The sequence below is a fragment of the Trichomycterus rosablanca genome, chromosome 3, assembly GCF_030014385.1.
Source record: "Trichomycterus rosablanca isolate fTriRos1 chromosome 3, fTriRos1.hap1, whole genome shotgun sequence".
NCBI lineage: Eukaryota > Metazoa > Chordata > Actinopteri > Siluriformes > Trichomycteridae > Trichomycterus > Trichomycterus rosablanca.
The window spans coordinates 39184752-39204273 of NC_085990.1; the positions used below are offsets into that span (position 1 = coordinate 39184752).

The following is a 19522-nucleotide window of genomic DNA, read 5'->3' on the forward strand; positions in this document are numbered from 1 at the left end:
AAATCTGCGAGCAACTATAGGATACATTTTATTCCATCTGTCGCCTATTTAGTAAACACATTTATTATGTTGTTTAGGCTAAATTAAACACAACTTACCGGTGAAAACAGCAGTAAGTGAAAGCGTGATTATCTTCATGACTGCGCAAGTAGGTGGTGTGAGTGGTTTAGTGTATAAAACCCTAGAGTGACGTATTGGAAATCCCCTACACGGAAACCCCCTAAACCACCCAGCTGCTTTTTTTAAGAAGTCGACAGCGCACTATATCGCATGGTTGTGTAAGAACTACCCTGACGAAAAGGCATCATGAGCACTACTCCAGCGCTTCTCCTGTTTCTTGCAATCGGTAAGACTTGCTTGTTTGCAGTTTATTTTACTCTGGGCTCTTAGCAGGAATACACCTGGATACAATAGAACGCTTCTGAGCAAAGCTCTTTCTTTCACTGGTTCACTTACTCATCCCAAAGTGCAATTTAGAGCGTTCAGTCCATTTTCTGCATCTTACTGGGAGTTGGAAGAAAGAAAGGACCAGAGGAAAGGAAACCCATGCTTGGAGGGACCAGAGAACCAAACCTATGTCTCCAGGATCAATGCTGCTGTGTGGCACCCTCTTTACAAGCTGTTCTATGGTGCTAGCCATTGTCTTTTTTGGAAACACTGGGTTTAGGGCATGGTGCACTCGCCTGAGGAACTGAGGAAAACACACATTTACTGACTGGCTCAAACCTACTTAACTCACTGGGGGAAAGGATTGTGTCCACTCTACCAAAGAAGATCAAGGAATGCCGAACAAAGAATGAATAAGCCTTAACTCACTGAGAGAAAGGATCATGTCCACTCTACCAGAAAAGATCAAGGAATGCCATACAGAGAATGGATAAGCCTTAGTCCAACTACTGCGTACCATAGAAATGGCTAGGTCTGAATTTGGGAGGGGTGGTCAAAGCCCTGTGATGGATTGGAGTCCTGTTAAAGACATTTCTGTTTTGTGCCCAGTGTTTTCCCCACTCGACCTTGATTAGGACAAAGTGGTTATGAATGAAATAGAAATTATATATATAATTGTTTTTTTAAATATATACATATATTATTATGTATATTGTTTAAAATATATACAAATATATATACATTTTTATGTGTGATCACCAGTATGATTTCAGTTCTTAATTTAACTTCAGGTATGGTAAGCAGAGGACATGGCAGCAGCAAGCACCATGAGATCTTTTCTGTATGTGGTGAGGATGCTGTTCTTCGATGCTATGCCTCATTCATCCCAGGAGTCCGGTACCGCTCTGTTGTATGGTACAAGGTAAACTGATTACTATGTAATAACTTTTAAATGTTTTGCTCTTCTGCTTACTGAACACAATCTGTTAAAAAATTGCTCAACATAACAGTTCAAATCATCGTAAAAGTAATAAAACTAAGAAATGTTAGACAAAAATAAAATTACATGTTCATATATTTACATACGTTATTTACAATACATAACAGTATTTTTACAGTACTTTTTTAACAGTATGCACATGTACAAACATGGCTTTTTTTAACATTTTTTGTACATTTTTATATATTCTTATAAGCACACAGGTATAATTTTTCTATCATATTATAGAAGTTTATGTTTTTCATACATTAGAATCCATTAGAATGTCCTTCACATTTATAGATTAATTCGACCTTAACCAAGCTAGCCTAATTAGCATATTAGTAAGCAAATAAACTATGTTACTCAAAACGGAATGATGCAAATTCAGACTCTGAAATTCACTTATGACCAATGCAGATGTACAGGTAGCAAGGGAGCATGCTAAATTAGCTAGTAATAAAATGTTGTATCCTTATTTGCACACCTCATGCCACAGAACGTGCCACAATACTAATTGCACCACTGATAGTACTCTGTTTTATCATATTATTTGGCACAATTATTTCTAGTTTGGGAATACAAGACATACACTCTGGTTTAATGTAGTCATTGCTGTCATTCTGGAAGAGTGTGTGCTTAATGTGTTAAATGTTAATTACCAAAAATGTGATCTTTTAAACTGAGACTGCTATTCTGAAAAATGCTCATATCTGCCTTTGACACATGTAAGTTTATGTAGCAGTAAAGTAGTTGTCATTAATATTTATAGATCCTGGTATTGTAATGAGGGTTAATATGTGTAGCTCTTTCTAAATGGTTTAAAAGAACCAGCTTTACGTTGCTTTAAAAATTGTAAATTGCATTAATTTTCCAGGTCGGTGAGCCTCCCCAGGTTGATGCAAATCCCCAGTTGACTGGTCTAGTGATGAAAAAGCTGACACCCCATAACAGCACTGTCCTAAGATACAAGGGTTTTGTACGAGATATGGAGATGTTGGGGGATTCACAAAGCCTTGTTTTGCCCAATGTGACTCTGCAAGATGCTGGGAGATACCGTTGCTTTCTCTCTGCTCCCCTTGGCCATTGGAATCAGAACGGTGATGTTCACCTCAGGGTCAATGGTAAGTGTAAAGATAGATGGATGGAGGTATAAACTGAATACATTTGTGAATATTATGTTAATTAGGGTGTCTGCAGGTATTCTAAAAGTATATCTAATGCTTTTACATGATTTTTAAAACAAAAATTTAATTTAAGAAAGACTACATTTTATGATCCTATTTGAACAAAATTCTTATCAATAATTATATTGTATTGCTAAACTGGCTATTTTATTCTACAAAAAAAAAAAAACAATCAGTTCAAGTTCTGTTCAAGACAAATGTGTGTCAATATCGAAGCTTTATCAAAGTTTTTAACACCAAACTATGCAAATGTCAGATAATTATAATAATAATAATAATAATCTTTATTTATATATGGTTGTAGTAGGAATATTTAACCAACCATAAAATAAGGATTTATATCACTAAACTTTTTGTAGTTAGATTTTGCTTGAAATTAGGTTTGTCAGTTACCTGACAGCAAATGTACAAAAACAACAAATTATATAGTATTTTAGAGTAGCAGGATATATATTTAATACTGCCATGTCACAATTAACCACTACATGATACCGCTGATCTTAAAACCTAATGCTAGGCTGTATGACCTAAAGTTGGGTTACAATGTGATTAAACCAGAACGACACCTTACTTGCATCATCTGTGATGTGTTATATAAACTCCATTTAAAAATAAAGTGTTTAATGTTGCAACCATGGTAAGAACTAAGGTGCTGTCACAAAAGCTAAGAGAGGAGATCATTTCATTGCAACAGGCAAACTGGCAATTGGTATAAAAAGATTTTCAAGACCATAAACATTTATTCTTAGAGACAACACTGGAAGTAATGTACAGAAATTCCAAACTTATGGCACAGCAGCATGGTTTCAATTCATGGGAGTAATCTTATTTAGATTTAGCAAACTCATCAGGACAGTGACAGCTGGGACAAATGTGTCATTGACAATCAACAACTACTCTTGACCAAGAAACACAGGAAGGGTTAACTGGAATATACCAGAACAGCCCTGGCCTTAACCCCTAATTTTGTTTTTAGGAATTTCTAGGCGTGCCAGAGGTTGAGGCACATGTGCTTTTGTTAAAAATAAGTATTTTTTGATGAGGGTTGAGATAACTTTAATTAAAGGGTTGGATGTTTTTCATTGTGAGAATAAGCTAATTCGCCAAAAGGTGAATTTCTTTTAACCCCTTTTCACTCATCTTCATTAGGGGTCCCAGTAACTATAATATATCATATAATATATATAATATAATATATATTCTGTAACATGGTTGTAAAAGTATGTTTTAAAAATTATTAAAAATAATTGTTTTTTTTGCCTTAGCATGTCCAAATGAAGATGTTGAAGAATCAAAGGACAATGATACACTTTACTTAGTGTTGGCCATCATTTTACTTTTAGTGGCACTGCTGATGCTGTATGTAAGTTATGTAAGTATAGCTGTTTTACTTTTTGTTGTTTAGAAATCACTAAAAAACAACTCATTACATAAAACACTTATTTCTAAAATCACTAATTCCATTGTTAATTTTATTCTTTTTTTCAGACATGTCTAAAAAATACACTACGGAGCTACAGAGAAAAGTCCATGAAAGAAACATGGTTAAAAAGAACCAATGAAATAAAAAACTTAGTTGTTAAATTAGAATCAAATGAAGCAGTATCCAGAATTCTACCACAGCAATATGTGTGATGGGGTGGCACCTGTTGCCTAAATGGGTAGAGCTGTTGCCTAAAAGCACAAAGGGCCTGGGTTCGGTTCCTCAGCCAGGTGGTGAGGGTCCTATCTGTGTGAAGTTTGGACGTTCTCCCTGTGTCTGTGTGGGTTTCCTTCCACAAGTCCGAAGACCTGCAGTCAAGCCAATAGGAGCCACAAAAAAAAGTGTGTGTGTGTGCCTGGCCTGTGATAGACTGGTGATCTGTCCAGGGCGTTTACTGACTTTTGCCCAATAATTCAGACCCACCACAGCCCAGACTAGGATAAAGCGGTGAAATGAATGAGCAATTGAAATCTTCAGTGAAATCAAATACTGTATTCATGTTCTAGTTTTGGACTAGAATTGTGTTTATTACTTGATCTGATTATCAGATTATTAAAATCAGGACTTGACTCTTTGCTATTGCAAAGTTATATTGCACTAAACCTCCAATCTTGCACATTTTGTTTAACTTTATTTATTTTTGGCACAGTAATGCAGCAGGTACTGCTCATGCCCTCAGACCTGATCTCTGGTTAATGTCCTCTGGTCCTGGTACTCCTGGTACTCATGCCAAGTGTGAGTAGGAGGTGCAAGTGAGTGTAGAAAGTAATTAGGACCAAAAAATATTCCTATCTTGGATTCAGTTTTTTTCAGGATGTGCACTTGACCTTGGACTTATTTTAATGACAGAATTTAAATAAGCTGAATTTATGTTGATTGTCAGTCCAGTTCTGTTTTACCCCTCATGTTTTTGGTGTTTTTTGCATGTTGATGCTGGTGTGTTGTGTGAAATGAAATAAATTTTATAAATATGATGTAAATGTGTTAATCTCTTATTATTACCTTATGTCGTGCTATGTGTATGTTGTAGATGGTCTTTAGTTGCCTCTGCCCAACTTTTTGGAATGTGTTGCAGGCATCAAATTATGTTTGTGTATTAAATTTTTCTAAAAGTTGATTAGGTAAAACATTACCAAATTTATCCTCATGCCATTTTTAGTTAAAAGATCTATATAAAAAAAGTTAACAAGTAAAAATTTATATATATTCTGCTGTCCCAAATTGTGTTGGTGTGTTTTGTCTTTTTTTTTTTTTTAAGAGTTCACACCTTTGACGTTAAACAAAATCACCCAAAACTAAATATTGATAATATTAAGTCTGTAGTAAGATTTGCTATTAAGCATTTGGATTTTTAAAACATTTAAAAAGAGATTAAATTTTTTCTCCCTATTTAGTAATTTCCAAAGTTTAAGCGCAACATCTGTCAAGTTTCTACTCTTGTGCCCTCTTTTGCTTAGAGTATTCATCCCAGTTGTAAGGATTGTTTGGTTAAGTGTTAGCTAAAAAGCAACATAAATATATAAATAAATGCAAATACTGCTTACACCATCCCCAAACAAGATGAAAGGTAGACTAGCACCAGCCATTCAGACACATGGAAAAAAGTAACTATTTGGAGGGCACAGGGTAGTTTAGATTTAAGTAAGGGTTTAAGTTAATGTTCTTAACCATAAATGTTTTTAGTTTTTAAGGCACTTTAAGTATTTAAAGGGCGTGGTCGGGGGTGGGTGTGGTTCAGGGGATACCTCCCGGAAATGAGTTTTTGCAACTTGGGATGTCTGCCACTGGGTAACGACAACAAGCAATGTCTTACACTATACTCCAATATTTTTTATGATTTTCCCTGACCGGTATTCGAAGTCGCGCAGCGGTGGTAAGAGTGCCGAATCCTGACTATTAGACCACCATAGACAGGGTCAGGCCTAAATAAAAAAACAAACTTATGTGATTTATATAGTTATTAATACCTAGAAGAGATCAAACGTATTTTGAACCTACATTTTATAAATCTAGGAATGTTAAGAGCAGGGTTCATTAGGGCGATCAGGCAAAGGGAAATAATTTTTTTCTGTCACATTCTATCTTAGTGTTAAACTAACTGTGACCAGTCTGGACAATTTGTTTGCCTCTAAATATCAAAGTCCAATCAGCTTCAAGTTGTGTTCTGTACAGTATTGCCCCTTTTGGTGATTTCAGTCTGAAAATTGCCCAGATTGCTCTCATGGACTCTCATATTTAAAAAAAATTCCGGGAGGGCTAGCACTTATGCTCGTGTCATACATAACCTGGTGTAGGGATAATAAATCTAATTGTAGACTTTTATTCATTGCACATCAGCCCCAGTGCCAATCGTTATTCTGCATCTGCTGCACCTAAAATAAAATGCTATTTGACGAAGACTAAATTAAATTATTGTGAGTGCGAAGGCTTTACTTAATTATATTCGATTAAAGATAAAGCTGGTCTCCATTCATGTTCAGAGTTATTTGTGAGGGCAAACTGACAGATGACAATTTCTGTTGATGACCAGAGCTGATTGTTTAGTCATTGTACAGCCAAAATAATTTTATTCAAGAAAATATTTACAATGAACTTCTGGATGTTGCAGTCCACAAATACTGTACAGTATGTAATAAAAGACAAATATTTATTTAGACGTCTAGTATCACATTTGCGCACTCTACGCCCAGTGTTTCAGGGGTGGAAATGATTAATGAAAATCATATAATCATATAATTATTAAAAGATATATCTCTGGTGGTAATATGATGCCCCTGTGGCGTATGCTCTATTTTCCACTCCGTTTTATGCCCCGAACGTCCAAAACAAAATAAGTTTGTTGGTGTGGAACTTCCTGTACCAATCACATGACTTTAAGGTTGATTCGCGTTCATGTTGTCGTGGCCGAGTGGTTAAGGCGATGGACTAGAAATCCATTGGGGTCTCCCCGCGCAGGTTCGAATCCTGCCGACAACGAACGTTTTTTTTTTTTCTTTCTGTTTCGCATTGTAAAATATTGGATTACCTACATTAGCTTAGAATTACACATTTATTCTTTAACGCCGCGTGTGTGTTACACAAAACAAGCTAAACCGCTTTGGACTAACACTAGGACTAAACACAGTTTACATACAATAACTACGTCTGTTTGAATTTGAGATAAACTAATCCAAACACTTAAGTAAACTTGCTTACAAGTACCATTTTTATTTCGTCAACATAATGATAACAAAATGCATTCCATATAGTAGTGTTTAACATATAAAGCCCTAGACAGAAAACTTTGGATGAGCTCAGCGGTCACACAGCTTTAAAACATGCCTACTTAGTCAAGTAACCAACAAAATGCACTAGTCCACTTGGTGTAATTACAATTGCTACATATAAAACATAGATATTACATTATAGCCGTATTATTATTATCATTATTATTAAAATATTAGAAAGTAACCGTGACACGAGCATTTGGATGGTTGCTTAAAATGTGCTGCTTGATTCGGGGTTTCAAAATGCTCAAAACAGCGCGCTCTAGCCCCATCTGCTGGTCAAATGTGTAGTACTGCAACAAGAAAACCTAGAAACCTAGAAAAACACACAATAGATGCATTTCTTTTAAAATCTTTTAATAAGGCTTTTAAATATATGTAGCCCTTTACTTATGCCCATGGGATCCCTTTATTAAGAGGGTGTGCCATGGTGTAAACCATGGGGTTACAAAACAAAAGGGAAAGTTCCCGAAGATAAACTTTGTGGTTGTGTATAGAAGAGTGGACTGAAAATCCTAAATAATTTGAGTTTGCAACGTCATACAACAAATATTTTATATTTCATTGTTTCGAAGACCAAGGTGTTGACCATGTTTCTGGATAGTTTTAAGTCAGTTTAGTTATCAGTGTTTAAGAAATAAAAGCAACATAAAAGCCCATTTTTTCTGGTTTTCTTGTTTACATGAACAAGAACAAGTTCCACCTTCCTGCTGGTCTAGTGGTTAGGATTTGGCACTCTCCACATTGCAGCCAGGTTTGATTCTTAGTTAGAGAAAATAATTGTCCACCCCACACACTGGCTTTTAAGCCGTTACATGTTCAAGTACTTAACTACAATATCAAATTAGCTTTAGTATTGGTAGAGAGTCGAATGGCATGTCCACGTAGAATCAGAATGGTCACAGAACTTCCATCCAGACCGTGTAGCCATGACGCTTGGCAACTGCGCATGCTTGCAAATCGGTTTGCACTAAATCAAAGCCAAGTTCGAACGGTTTCAATCTCATCAACCTCACTGCCAGACCTGAGACCACATCTCCCTGGTGGTCTAGTGCAGCCTTTCTAAACCGGGGTGCCGTCTGGCTTCGTCAGGGGTGCCGTCAAAAATATTCTGAAAGTGATGAGTCGTTCGCGAACGATCCGATTCTATTAAACGGCTCTTTAAAATGAACAAAAGGAACCGAGTCGCGCCTCTGGGAGCCGCTACATATATTTTTATTTCAGCGCAGTTCGGCTGTAATCCACCCAGTCCGCTTCCATCAGTAGAGGGAATCAATCAGTCATAATGAGAGCTGTTTATTATCGAAATTCAAATCCGAAAACGGAGAGCGGGGAGCGAGCGAGACACGCACGCATGCACGCACACACACACACACACACACACACACACAGAGCGCGCGCGCGAGAGAGAGAGAAACACTCAGACTCAAAAGAAGCTTTCTTGGCATGAAAAATGAGGATATTAGCATTGCCAAAGCAAGTTACAGAGAAATAATAAAAATAACAATAAGAAAGAACAAAAATATAGGCTCAGGTCTCCCATTAAAAGTAAGTCACGTTACCCGGGTTCAGGACTGCCAGACCTGAGACCAGCCCCGGTTCTGGACTGCTTTGCTTGGGGGGGCAGTAAAACCTAATGAGGGGGCATGTTGATAGTCATGTTTTTGAAGCCAGAAATATATTCAAGGCTTGATTTGTGCATGAATGATGACAGCCAAGCTATTGATACTGGCTTAAAGTGATGTATGTATTTTTTAAAAATGCATGTTTTCGAACTTAAACTTAAAACCCAATGATTAAAAAATACATGTTGATTATGTAAATGGAGAAAAAAGATGATCTAATTGTATTTCATTTTAATACGCCCCCTTAATTAAATTGCCATTACTAATAGAACAACTCTATTTCTTGAAAGGCTTTAATACAAATTTAAGTCAAAGCTGACAAATGTACCTACACACAGACTGAGAATATTCAAACGTGGAAATAGGAATGAGTGAGAATATTTATATTATTGGGAAATTAAAATATGAAGAAAACAAAAGAATACTAATTCTGTAAAAAAAAAAGTGTTTACCAGTATACCTGCCTCTCGCTCACACTAACAGAACATATACTGCCGAACTGAACTGTTTGGGGCAGTCTGCCGATTTTTATATGACTCAAAGAGCCAATCAGGAATAAGCAAGGAAATATCTTCACACTGTAAAACAAAATGCATTTTTGTAATTGGTTCAGAGATAATTTTAAAAATAGCCGTTGCTTGCATTGTGCTTGGGGGGGCAAAGACACAATTTGGGGGGGCAAAGACACAATTTGGGGGGGCAATGCCCCCCTCAGCCCCCCCCTAGCGCCGGCCCTGCCTGAGACCACATCTCCCTGGTGGTCTAGTGGCTAGGATTCGGCGCTCTCACCGCCGCGGCCCGGGTTCGATTCCCGGTCAGGGAACTTCAGCTATTACTACTTCAAACGGCCCACTGTACATCACTCTTCTACTACAAGCAACGGAGACATTATGCGCGCCCATTTATATAACCGAGTGTGCACGCTGGAACTTTACTGCTACATGTTTTTGCTTAGATTGACAAAAAATCCCAAATTCACATGCTAAAACATCATCCTCAAATGTCCTCTCTGCGCTCGTTTCAAGTAAGTACCTCTATAGAGGACACTTTACAGATCATGACTTTTTCTTCTTATTTGCCTTTAACTTACTGTACCCACGTGTTTTGAAATTGGATTTTAACAATACAGTTTAATGTAGATTTAGATAAACACTCAAAAGGTTGGTGAATCTTTTTCGGATCTGTGCCGCGCACAGTGTTCAAAGCATCAGTGTTTGAGGCGTCACGAAGGAAAGAGTCTAAAAAGCTTGACGGTAAAAACAAATACATGAAAATCAATAAAAAAGGAAAAATACTTAAGGTGGCTTGGTGTACTACAACAACGACTTAGGAACACCGAGCGTCTTTCAGTGATGGCTGGCCCATTGGTTCTCTCTACTGCCGAAATGACCAGCCTGTGGGCTGAAAGGAAAGTTATGATTTTTACGTTAAGCTGTTCACAACAGCTTAAATGTTGTCGTGGCCGAGTGGTTAAGGCGATGGACTAGAAATCCATTGGGGTCTCCCCGCGCAGGTTCGAATCCTGCCGACAACGACGTACTTTTAGCCACTGACTGCGTAGCTACATTAGCTACCAAATACACCTTCATTCTGGCACATGATGCCTTTCACTTTCACAGTATTAATTCGGGACAGTAAACTATTCAGGAACCAACAAAAAAAATGGAATACAATCACCAGGGCTTTCCTGATCAACATCAAAATGAATACAAAATGCTGTCCATGGAACAGTGTTTAACAAAAACCGTACACAGAAAACTACCGCTTTCAATGCGCTTTAATCGGGGCTCAGTCATCACACAGTTTGAGAAGCGGCTGCATGTACCTACAGTCCTGACCAGTTTGCACCAGTCATGTTGATACAAATAAAATTGCATTATTATTCCCTTTTTTGTCTTTTTTTTTATTATTGCTGTCGTCGTCGTCGTTTTATGTTATTATTATAATGAACAATAAACCGATAGCATTTGACTGTTACATGCGCATGCTGAGTGTCGCTTTTCGAAATGCTCAATCCAGCGCAGTCCGGCAGAAGCAAAAAGCTTAACGCAAAAACCTTTTGATCTCCTTTTGGAACACGGCTTCGTTATTCTCAGCAGTAGAGAGCGCCAATGACCAGTAATAATGGACAGGAGTCGGGTTTTCCGAGCTCGGCGTTTTAGTACATGAAGCGTCGATAAGCTTTTTTGTTGGTGTTGTTTTTGCGTAGATTCTTTCAAAACGAAACGTTTAATAATTAGACCGGGTACCTTTTGCATTAAACGTTGGTATTGTGTGTACCCTTTGGTTGTAGCTATATACTTTACTATAGTGTCTGAATATTTTCGTTGTTGAAACATGTTTCTTTATGCTTCCAAACACATCCTTTTTGCTTGAGATGTACAGATTAAAAAGGCATTAGGTCTGTTTCTGTGTGAAGTAAATATAAGCAATGAAAGCATGCAAAACCAAAGCGGATGAACATTTGTACTCACTCTAGACAGAAGTTTATTTCCCTTCAGGAAAACAGTGGATGTTTCTTTGACGAGAGAGTCGAATGGCATGTCCACGTAGAATCAGTATGGTCACAGAACTTCCATCCAGACCGTGTAGCCATGAACGGATGTATCCGCACATGCACCTATAGGCTAAACATCCAAACATATGAGGATTTGAGTTTAGTTGGAAGCGATCCGAATATTTTAAAGACGCCTCGTTCAGTGGGCGTTTCCCGAACGCTTGGCAACTGCGCATGCTTGCAAATCGGTTTGCACTAAATCAAAGCCAAGTTCGAACGGTTTCAATCTCATCAGCCTCACTGCCAGACCTGAGACCACATCTCCCTGGTGGTCTAGTGGCTAGGATTCGGCGCTCTCACCGCCGCGGCCCGGGTTCGATTCCCGGTCAGGGAACTTCAGCTATTACTACTTCAAACGGCCCACTGTACATCACTCTTCTACTACAAGCAACGGAGACATTATGCGCGCCCATTTATATAACCGAGTGTGCACGCTGGAACTTTACTGCTACATGTTTTTGTTTAGATTGACAAAAAATCCCAAATTCACATGCTAAAACATCATCCTCAAATGTCCTCTCTGCGCTCGTTTCAAGTAAGTACCTCTATAGAGGACACTTTACAGATCATGACTTTTTCTTCTTATTTGCCTTTAACTTACTGTACCCACGTGTTTTGAAATTGGATTTTAACAATACAGTTTCATGTAGATTTAGATAAACACTCAAAAGGTTGGTGAATCTTTTTCGGATCTGTTCCGCGCACAGTGTTCAAAGCATCAGTGTTTGAGGCGTCACGAAGGAAAGAGTCTAAAAAGCTTGACGGTAAAAACAAATACATGAAAATCAATAAAAAAGGAAAAATACTTAAGGTGGCTTGGTGTACTACAACAACGACTTAGGAACACCGAGCGTCTTTCAGTGATGGCTGGCCCATTGGTTCTCTCTACTGCCGAAATGACCAGCCTGTGGGCTGAAAGGAAAGTTATGATTTTTACGTTAAGCTGTTCACAACAGCTTAAATGTTGTCATGGCCGAGTGGTTAAGGCGATGGACTAGAAATCCATTGGGGTCTCCCCGCGCAGGTTCGAATCCTGCCGACAACGACGTACTTTTAGCCACTGACTGCGTAGCTACATTAGCTACCAAATACACCTTCATTCTGGCACATGATGCCTTTCACTTTCACAGTATTAATTCGGGACAGTAAACTATTCAGGAACCAACAAAAAAAATGGAATACAATCACCAGGGCTTTCCTGATCAACATCAAAATGAATACAAAATGCTGTCCATGGAACAGTGTTTAACAAAAACCGTACACAGAAAACTACCGCTTTCAATGCGCTTTAATCGGGGCTCAGTCATCACACAGTTTGAGAAGCGGCTGCATGTACCTACAGTCCTGACCAGTTTGCACCAGTCATGTTGATACAAATAAAATTGCATTATTATTCCCTTTTTTGTCTTTTTTTTTTATTATTGCTGTCGTCGTCGTCGTTTTATGTTATTATTATAATGAACAATAAACCGATAGCATTTGACTGTTACATGCGCATGCTGAGTGTCGCTTTTCGAAATGCTCAATCCAGCGCAGTCCGGCAGAAGCAAAAAGCTTAACGCAAAAACCTTTTGATCTCCTTTTGGAACACGGCTTCGTTATTCTCAGCAGTAGAGAGCGCCAATGACCAGTAATAATGGACAGGAGTCGGGTTTTCCGAGCTCGGCGTTTTAGTACATGAAGCGTCGATAAGCTTTTTTGTTGGTGTTGTTTTTGCGTAGATTCTTTCAAAACGAAACGTTTAATAATTAGACCGGGTACCTTTTGCATTAAACGTTGGTATTGTGTGTACCCTTTGGTTGTAGCTATATACTTTACTATAGTGTCTGAATATTTTCGTTGTTGAAACGTGTTTCTTTATGCTTCCAAACACATCCTTTTTGCTTGAGATGTACAGATTAAAAAGGCATTAGGTCTGTTTCTGTGTGAAGTAAATATAAGCAATGAAAGCATGCAAAACCAAAGCGGATGAACATTTGTACTCACTCTAGACAGAAGTTTATTTCCCTTCAGGAAAACAGTGGATGTTTCTTTGACGAGAGAGTCGAATGGCATGTCCACGTAGAATCAGTATGGTCACAGAACTTCCATCCAGACCGTGTAGCCATGAACGGATGTATCCGCACATGCACCTATAGGCTAAACATCCAAACATATGAGGATTTGAGTTTAGTTGGAAGCGATCCGAATATTTTAAAGACGCCTCGTTCAGTGGGCGTTTCCCGAACGCTTGGCAACTGCGCATGCTTGCAAATCGGTTTGCACTAAATCAAAGCCAAGTTCGAACGGTTTCAATCTCATCAGCCTCACTGCCAGACCTGAGACCACATCTCCCTGGTGGTCTAGTGGCTAGGATTCGGCGCTCTCACCGCCGCGGCCTGGGTTCGATTCCCGGTCAGGGAACTTCAGCTATTACTACTTCAAACGGCCCACTGTACATCACTCTTCTACTACAAGCAACGGAGACATTATGCGCGCCCATTTAAATAACCGAGTGTGCACGCTGGAACTTTACTGCTACATGTTTTTGCTTAGATTGACAAAAAATCCCAAATTCACATGCTAAAACATCATCCTCAAATGTCCTCTCTGCGCTCGTTTCAAGTAAGTACCTCTATAGAGGACACTTTACAGATCATGACTTTTTCTTCTTATTTGCCTTTAACTTACTGTACCCACGTGTTTTGAAATTGGATTTTAACAATACAGTTTCATGTAGATTTAGATAAACACTCAAAAGGTTGGTGAATCTTTTTCGGATCTGTGCCGCACAGTGTTCAAAGCATCAGTGTTTGAGGCGTCACGAAGGAAAGAGTCTAAAAAGCTTGACGGTAAAAACAAATACATGAAAATCAATAAAAAAGGAAAAATACTTAAGGTGGCTTGGTGTACTACAACAACGACTTAGGAACACCGAGCGTCTTTCAGTGATGGCTGGCCCATTGGTTCTCTCTACTGCCGAAATGACCAGCCTGTGGGCTGAAAGGAAAGTTATGATTTTTACGTTAAGCTGTTCACAACAGCTTAAATGTTGTCGTGGCCGAGTGGTTAAGGCGATGGACTAGAAATCCATTGGGGTCTCCCCGCGCAGGTTCGAATCCTGCCGACAACGACGTACTTTTAGCCACTGACTGCGTAGCTACATTAGCTACCAAATACACCTTCATTCTGGCACATGATGCCTTTCACTTTCACAGTATTAATTCGGGACAGTAAACTATTCAGGAACCAACAAAAAAAATGGAATACAATCACCAGGGCTTTCCTGATCAACATCAAAATGAATACAAAATGCTGTCCATGGAACAGTGTTTAACAAAAACCGTACACAGAAAACTACCGCTTTCAATGCGCTTTAATCGGGGCTCAGTCATCACACAGTTTGAGAAGCGGCTGCATGTACCTACAGTCCTGACCAGTTTGCACCAGTCATGTTGATACAAATAAAATTGCATTATTATTCCCTTTTTTGTCTTTTTTTTTATTATTGCTGTCGTCGTCGTCGTTTTATGTTGTTATTATTATAATGAACAATAAACCGATAGCATTTGACTGTTACATGCGCATGCTGAGTGTCGCTTTTCGAAATGCTCAATCCAGCGCAGTCCGGCAGAAGCAAAAAGCTTAACGCAAAAACCTTTTGATCTCCTTTTGGAACACGGCTTCGTTATTCTCAGCAGTAGAGAGCGCCAATGACCAGTAATAATGGACAGGAGTCGGGTTTTCCGAGCTCGGCGTTTTAGTACATGAAGCGTCGATAAGCTTTTTTGTTGGTGTTGTTTTTGCGTAGATTCTTTCAAAACGAAACGTTTAATAATTAGACCGGGTACCTTTTGCATTAAACGTTGGTGTTGAGTGTACCCTTTGGTTGTAGCTATATACTTTACTATAGTGTCTGAATATTTTCGTTGTTGAAACGTGTTTCTTTATGCTTCCAAACACATCCTTTTTGCTTGAGATGTACAGATTAAAAAGGCATTAGGTCTGTTTCTGTGTGAAGTAAATATAAGCAATGAAAGCATGCAAAACCAAAGCGGATGAACATTTGTACTCACTCTAGACAGAAGTTTATTTCCCTTCAGGAAAACAGTGGATGTTTCTTTGACGAGAGAGTCGAATGGCATGTCCACGTAGAATCAGTATGGTCACAGAACTTCCATCCAGACCGTGTAGCCATGAACGGATGTATCCGCACATGCACCTATAGGTTAACGGTTTTTGCTTAGATTGACAAAAAATCCCAAATTCACATGCTAAAACATCATCCTCAAATGTCCTCTCTGCGCTCGTTTCAAGTAAGTACCTCTATAGAGGACACTTTACAGATCATGACTTTTTCTTCTTATTTGCCTTTAACTTACTGTACCCACGTGTTTTGAAATTGGATTTTAACAATACAGTTTCATGTAGATTTAGATAAACACTCAAAAGGTTGGTGAATATTTTTCGGATCTGTGCCGCGCGGGCACAGTGTTCAAAGCATCAGTGTTTGAGGCGTCACGAAGGAAAGAGTCTAAAAAGCTTGACGGTAAAAACAAATACATGAAAATCAATAAAAAAGGAAAAATACTTAAGGTGGCTTGGTGTACTACAACAACGACTTAGGAACACCGAGCGTCTTTCAGTGATGGCTGGCCCATTGGTTCTCTCTACTGCCGAAATGACCAGCCTGTGGGCTGAAAGGAAAGTTATGATTTTTACGTTAAGCTGTTCACAACAGCTTAAATGTTGTCGTGGCCGAGTGGTTAAGGCGATGGACTAGAAATCCATTGGGGTCTCCCCGCGCAGGTTCGAATCCTGCCGACAACGACGTACTTTTAGCCACTGACTGCGTAGCTACATTAGCTACCAAATACACCTTCATTCTGGCACATGATGCCTTTCACTTTCACAGTATTAATTCGGGACAGTAAACTATTCAGGAACCAACAAAAAAAATGGAATACAATCACCAGGGCTTTCCTGATCAACATCAAAATGAATACAAAATGCTGTCCATGGAACAGTGTTTAACAAAAACCGTACACAGAAAACTACCGCTTTCAATGCGCTTTAATCGGGGCTCAGTCATCACACAGTTTGAGAAGCGGCTGCATGTACCTACAGTCCTGACCAGTTTGCACCAGTCATGTTGATACAAATAAAATTGCATTATTATTCCCTTTTTTGTCTTTTTTTTTATTATTGCTGTCGTCGTCGTCGTTTTATGTTGTTATTATTATAATGAACAATAAACCGATAGCATTTGACTGTTACATGCGCATGCTGAGTGTCGCTTTTCGAAATGCTCAATCCAGCGCAGTCCGGCAGAAGCAAAAAGCTTAACGCAAAAACCTTTTGATCTCCTTTTGGAACACGGCTTCGTTATTCTCAGCAGTAGAGAGCGCCAATGACCAGTAATAATGGACAGGAGTCGGGTTTTCCGAGCTCGGCGTTTTAGTACATGAAGCGTCGATAAGCTTTTTTGTTGGTGTTGTTTTTGCGTAGATTCTTTCAAAACGAAACGTTTAATAATTAGACCGGGTACCTTTTGCATTAAACGTTGGTGTTGAGTGTACCCTTTGGTTGTAGCTATATACTTTACTATAGTGTCTGAATATTTTCGTTGTTGAAACGTGTTTCTTTATGCTTCCAAACACATCCTTTTTGCTTGAGATGTACAGATTAAAAAGGCATTAGGTCTGTTTCTGTGTGAAGTAAATATAAGCAATGAAAGCATGCAAAACCAAAGCGGATGAACATTTGTACTCACTCTAGACAGAAGTTTATTTCCCTTCAGGAAAACAGTGGATGTTTCTTTGACGAGAGAGTCGAATGGCATGTCCACGTAGAATCAGTATGGTCACAGAACTTCCATCCAGACCGTGTAGCCATGAACGGATGTATCCGCACATGCACCTATAGGCTAAACATCCAAACATATGAGGATTTGAGTTTAGTTGGAAGCGATCCGAATATTTTAAAGACGCCTCGTTCAGTGGGCGTTTCCCGAACGCTTGGCAACTGCGCATGCTTGCAAATCGGTTTGCACTAAATCAAAGCCAAGTTCGAACGGTTTCAATCTCATCAGCCTCACTGCCAGACCTGAGACCACATCTCCCTGGTGGTCTAGTGGCTAGGATTCGGCGCTCTCACCCCCGCGGCCCGGGTTCGATTCCCGGTCAGGGAACTTCAGCTATTACTACTTCAAACGGCCCACTGTACATCACTCTTCTACTACAAGCAACGGAGACATTATGCGCGCCCATTTATATAACCGAGTGTGCACGCTGGAACTTTACTGCTACATGTTTTTGCTTAGATTGACAAAAAATCCCAAATTCACATGCTAAAACATCATCCTCAAATGTCCTCTCTGCGCTCGTTTCAAGTAAGTACCTCTATAGAGGACACTTTACAGATCATGACTTTTTCTTCTTATTTGCCTTTAACTTACTGTACCCACGTGTTTTGAAATTGGATTTTAACAATACAGTTTCATGTAGATTTAGATAAACACTCAAAAGGTTGGTGAATCTTTTTCGGATCTGTGCCGCGCACAGTGTTCAAAGCATCAGTGTTTGAGGCGTCACGAAGGAAAGAGTCTAAAAAGCTTGACGGTAAAAACAAATACATGAAAATCAATAAAAAAGGAAAAATACTTAAGGTGGCTTGGTGTACTACAACAACGACTTAGGAACACCGAGCGTCTTTCAGTGATGGCTGGCCCATTGGTTCTCTCTACTGCCGAAATGACCAGCCTGTGGGCTGAAAGGAAAGTTATGATTTTTACGTTAAGCTGTTCACAACAGCTTAAATGTTGTCGTGGCCGAGTGGTTAAGGCGATGGACTAGAAATCCATTGGGGTCTCCCCGCGCAGGTTCGAATCCTGCCGACAACGACGTACTTTTAGCCACTGACTGCGTAGCTACATTAGCTACCAAATACACCTTCATTCTGGCACATGATGCCTTTCACTTTCACAGTATTAATTCGGGACAGTAAACTATTCAGGAACCAACAAAAAAAATGGAATACAATCACCAGGGCTTTCCTGATCAACATCAAAATGAATACAAAATGCTGTCCATGGAACAGTGTTTAACAAAAACCGTACACAGAAAACTACCGCTTTCAATGCGCTTTAATCGGGGCTCAGTCATCACACAGTTTGAGAAGCGGCTGCATGTACCTACAGTCCTGACCAGTTTGCACCAGTCATGTTGATACAAATAAAATTGCATTATTATTCCCTTTTTTGTCTTTTTTTTTATTATTGCTGTCGTCGTCGTCGTTTTATGTTATTATTATAATGAACAATAAACCGATAGCATTTGACTGTTACATGCGCATGCTGAGTGTCGCTTTTCGAAATGCTCAATCCAGCGCAGTCCGGCAGAAGCAAAAAGCTTAACGCAAAAACCTTTTGATCTCCTTTTGGAACACGGCTTCGTTATTCTCAGCAGTAGAGAGCGCCAATGACCAGTAATAATGGACAGGAGTCGGGTTTTCCGAGCTCGGCGTTTTAGTACATGAAGCGTCGATAAGCTTTTTTGTTGGTGTTGTTTTTGCGTAGATTCTTTCAAAACGAAACGTTTAATAATTAGACCGGGTACCTTTTGCATTAAACGTTGGTATTGTGTGTACCCTTTGGTTGTAGCTATATACTTTACTATAGTGTCTGAATATTTTCGTTGTTGAAACGTGTTTCTTTATGCTTCCAAACACATCCTTTTTGCTTGAGATGTACAGATTAAAAAGGCATTAGGTCTGTTTCTGTGTGAAGTAAATATAAGCAATGAAAGCATGCAAAACCAAAGCGGATGAACATTTGTACTCACTCTAGACAGAAGTTTATTTCCCTTCAGGAAAACAGTGGATGTTTCTTTGACGAGAGAGTCGAATGGCATGTCCACGTAGAATCAGTATGGTCACAGAACTTCCATCCAGACCGTGTAGCCATGAACGGATGTATCCGCACATGCACCTATAGGCTAAACATCCAAACATATGAGGATTTGAGTTTAGTTGGAAGCGATCCGAATATTTTAAAGACGCC

The 19522-nt window shown here is 39.1% G+C and overlaps 1 protein-coding gene and 10 non-coding genes across 11 annotated transcripts; all 11 read left to right on the top strand.

Moving 5' to 3' along the window:
- Positions 1-306: 306 nt before the first annotated feature.
- On the top strand, positions 307-5010 carry cd83 (CD83 molecule). Its single transcript, XM_062992300.1, has 5 exons — positions 307-346; positions 1179-1309; positions 2244-2490; positions 3819-3925; positions 4042-5010. The coding sequence occupies exons 1-5, from the start codon at positions 307-309 to the stop codon at positions 4186-4188; spliced, it is 672 nt and encodes a 223-aa protein (XP_062848370.1). The 3' UTR covers positions 4189-5010.
- A 1920-nt stretch (positions 5011-6930) lies between these two features.
- trnas-aga (transfer RNA serine (anticodon AGA)) lies at positions 6931-7012 on the top strand. The gene has a single exon. It is a non-coding gene; the product is annotated as a tRNA-Ser (tRNA).
- A 2666-nt stretch (positions 7013-9678) lies between these two features.
- On the top strand, positions 9679-9750 carry trnae-cuc (transfer RNA glutamic acid (anticodon CUC)). The gene has a single exon. It is a non-coding gene; the product is annotated as a tRNA-Glu (tRNA).
- A 629-nt stretch (positions 9751-10379) lies between these two features.
- Positions 10380-10461, top strand: trnas-aga (transfer RNA serine (anticodon AGA)). The gene has a single exon. It is a non-coding gene; the product is annotated as a tRNA-Ser (tRNA).
- A 1285-nt stretch (positions 10462-11746) lies between these two features.
- Positions 11747-11818, top strand: trnae-cuc (transfer RNA glutamic acid (anticodon CUC)). Its single transcript has one exon. It is a non-coding gene; the product is annotated as a tRNA-Glu (tRNA).
- Positions 11819-12447: 629 nt separating this feature from the next.
- Positions 12448-12529, top strand: trnas-aga (transfer RNA serine (anticodon AGA)). Its single transcript has one exon. It is a non-coding gene; the product is annotated as a tRNA-Ser (tRNA).
- A 1286-nt stretch (positions 12530-13815) lies between these two features.
- On the top strand, positions 13816-13887 carry trnae-cuc (transfer RNA glutamic acid (anticodon CUC)). Its single transcript has one exon. It is a non-coding gene; the product is annotated as a tRNA-Glu (tRNA).
- Positions 13888-14514: 627 nt separating this feature from the next.
- On the top strand, positions 14515-14596 carry trnas-aga (transfer RNA serine (anticodon AGA)). The gene has a single exon. It is a non-coding gene; the product is annotated as a tRNA-Ser (tRNA).
- A 1615-nt stretch (positions 14597-16211) lies between these two features.
- trnas-aga (transfer RNA serine (anticodon AGA)) lies at positions 16212-16293 on the top strand. Its single transcript has one exon. It is a non-coding gene; the product is annotated as a tRNA-Ser (tRNA).
- Positions 16294-17581: 1288 nt separating this feature from the next.
- Positions 17582-17653, top strand: trnae-cuc (transfer RNA glutamic acid (anticodon CUC)). Its single transcript has one exon. It is a non-coding gene; the product is annotated as a tRNA-Glu (tRNA).
- A 629-nt stretch (positions 17654-18282) lies between these two features.
- Positions 18283-18364, top strand: trnas-aga (transfer RNA serine (anticodon AGA)). The gene has a single exon. It is a non-coding gene; the product is annotated as a tRNA-Ser (tRNA).
- Positions 18365-19522: the final 1158 nt, after the last annotated feature.

Coding starts and splice junctions, on each gene's coding strand:
- cd83 (XM_062992300.1), top strand. CDS start 307: ATGAGCACTACTCCAGCGCTTCTCCTGTTTCTTGCAATCG. Junction 2,491..3,818: donor TGTTCACCTCAGGGTCAATG/GTAAGTGTAAAG, acceptor TTTTTGCCTTAG/CATGTCCAAATGAAGATGTT. Junction 3,926..4,041: donor TGATGCTGTATGTAAGTTAT/GTAAGTATAGCT, acceptor TCTTTTTTTCAG/ACATGTCTAAAAAATACACT.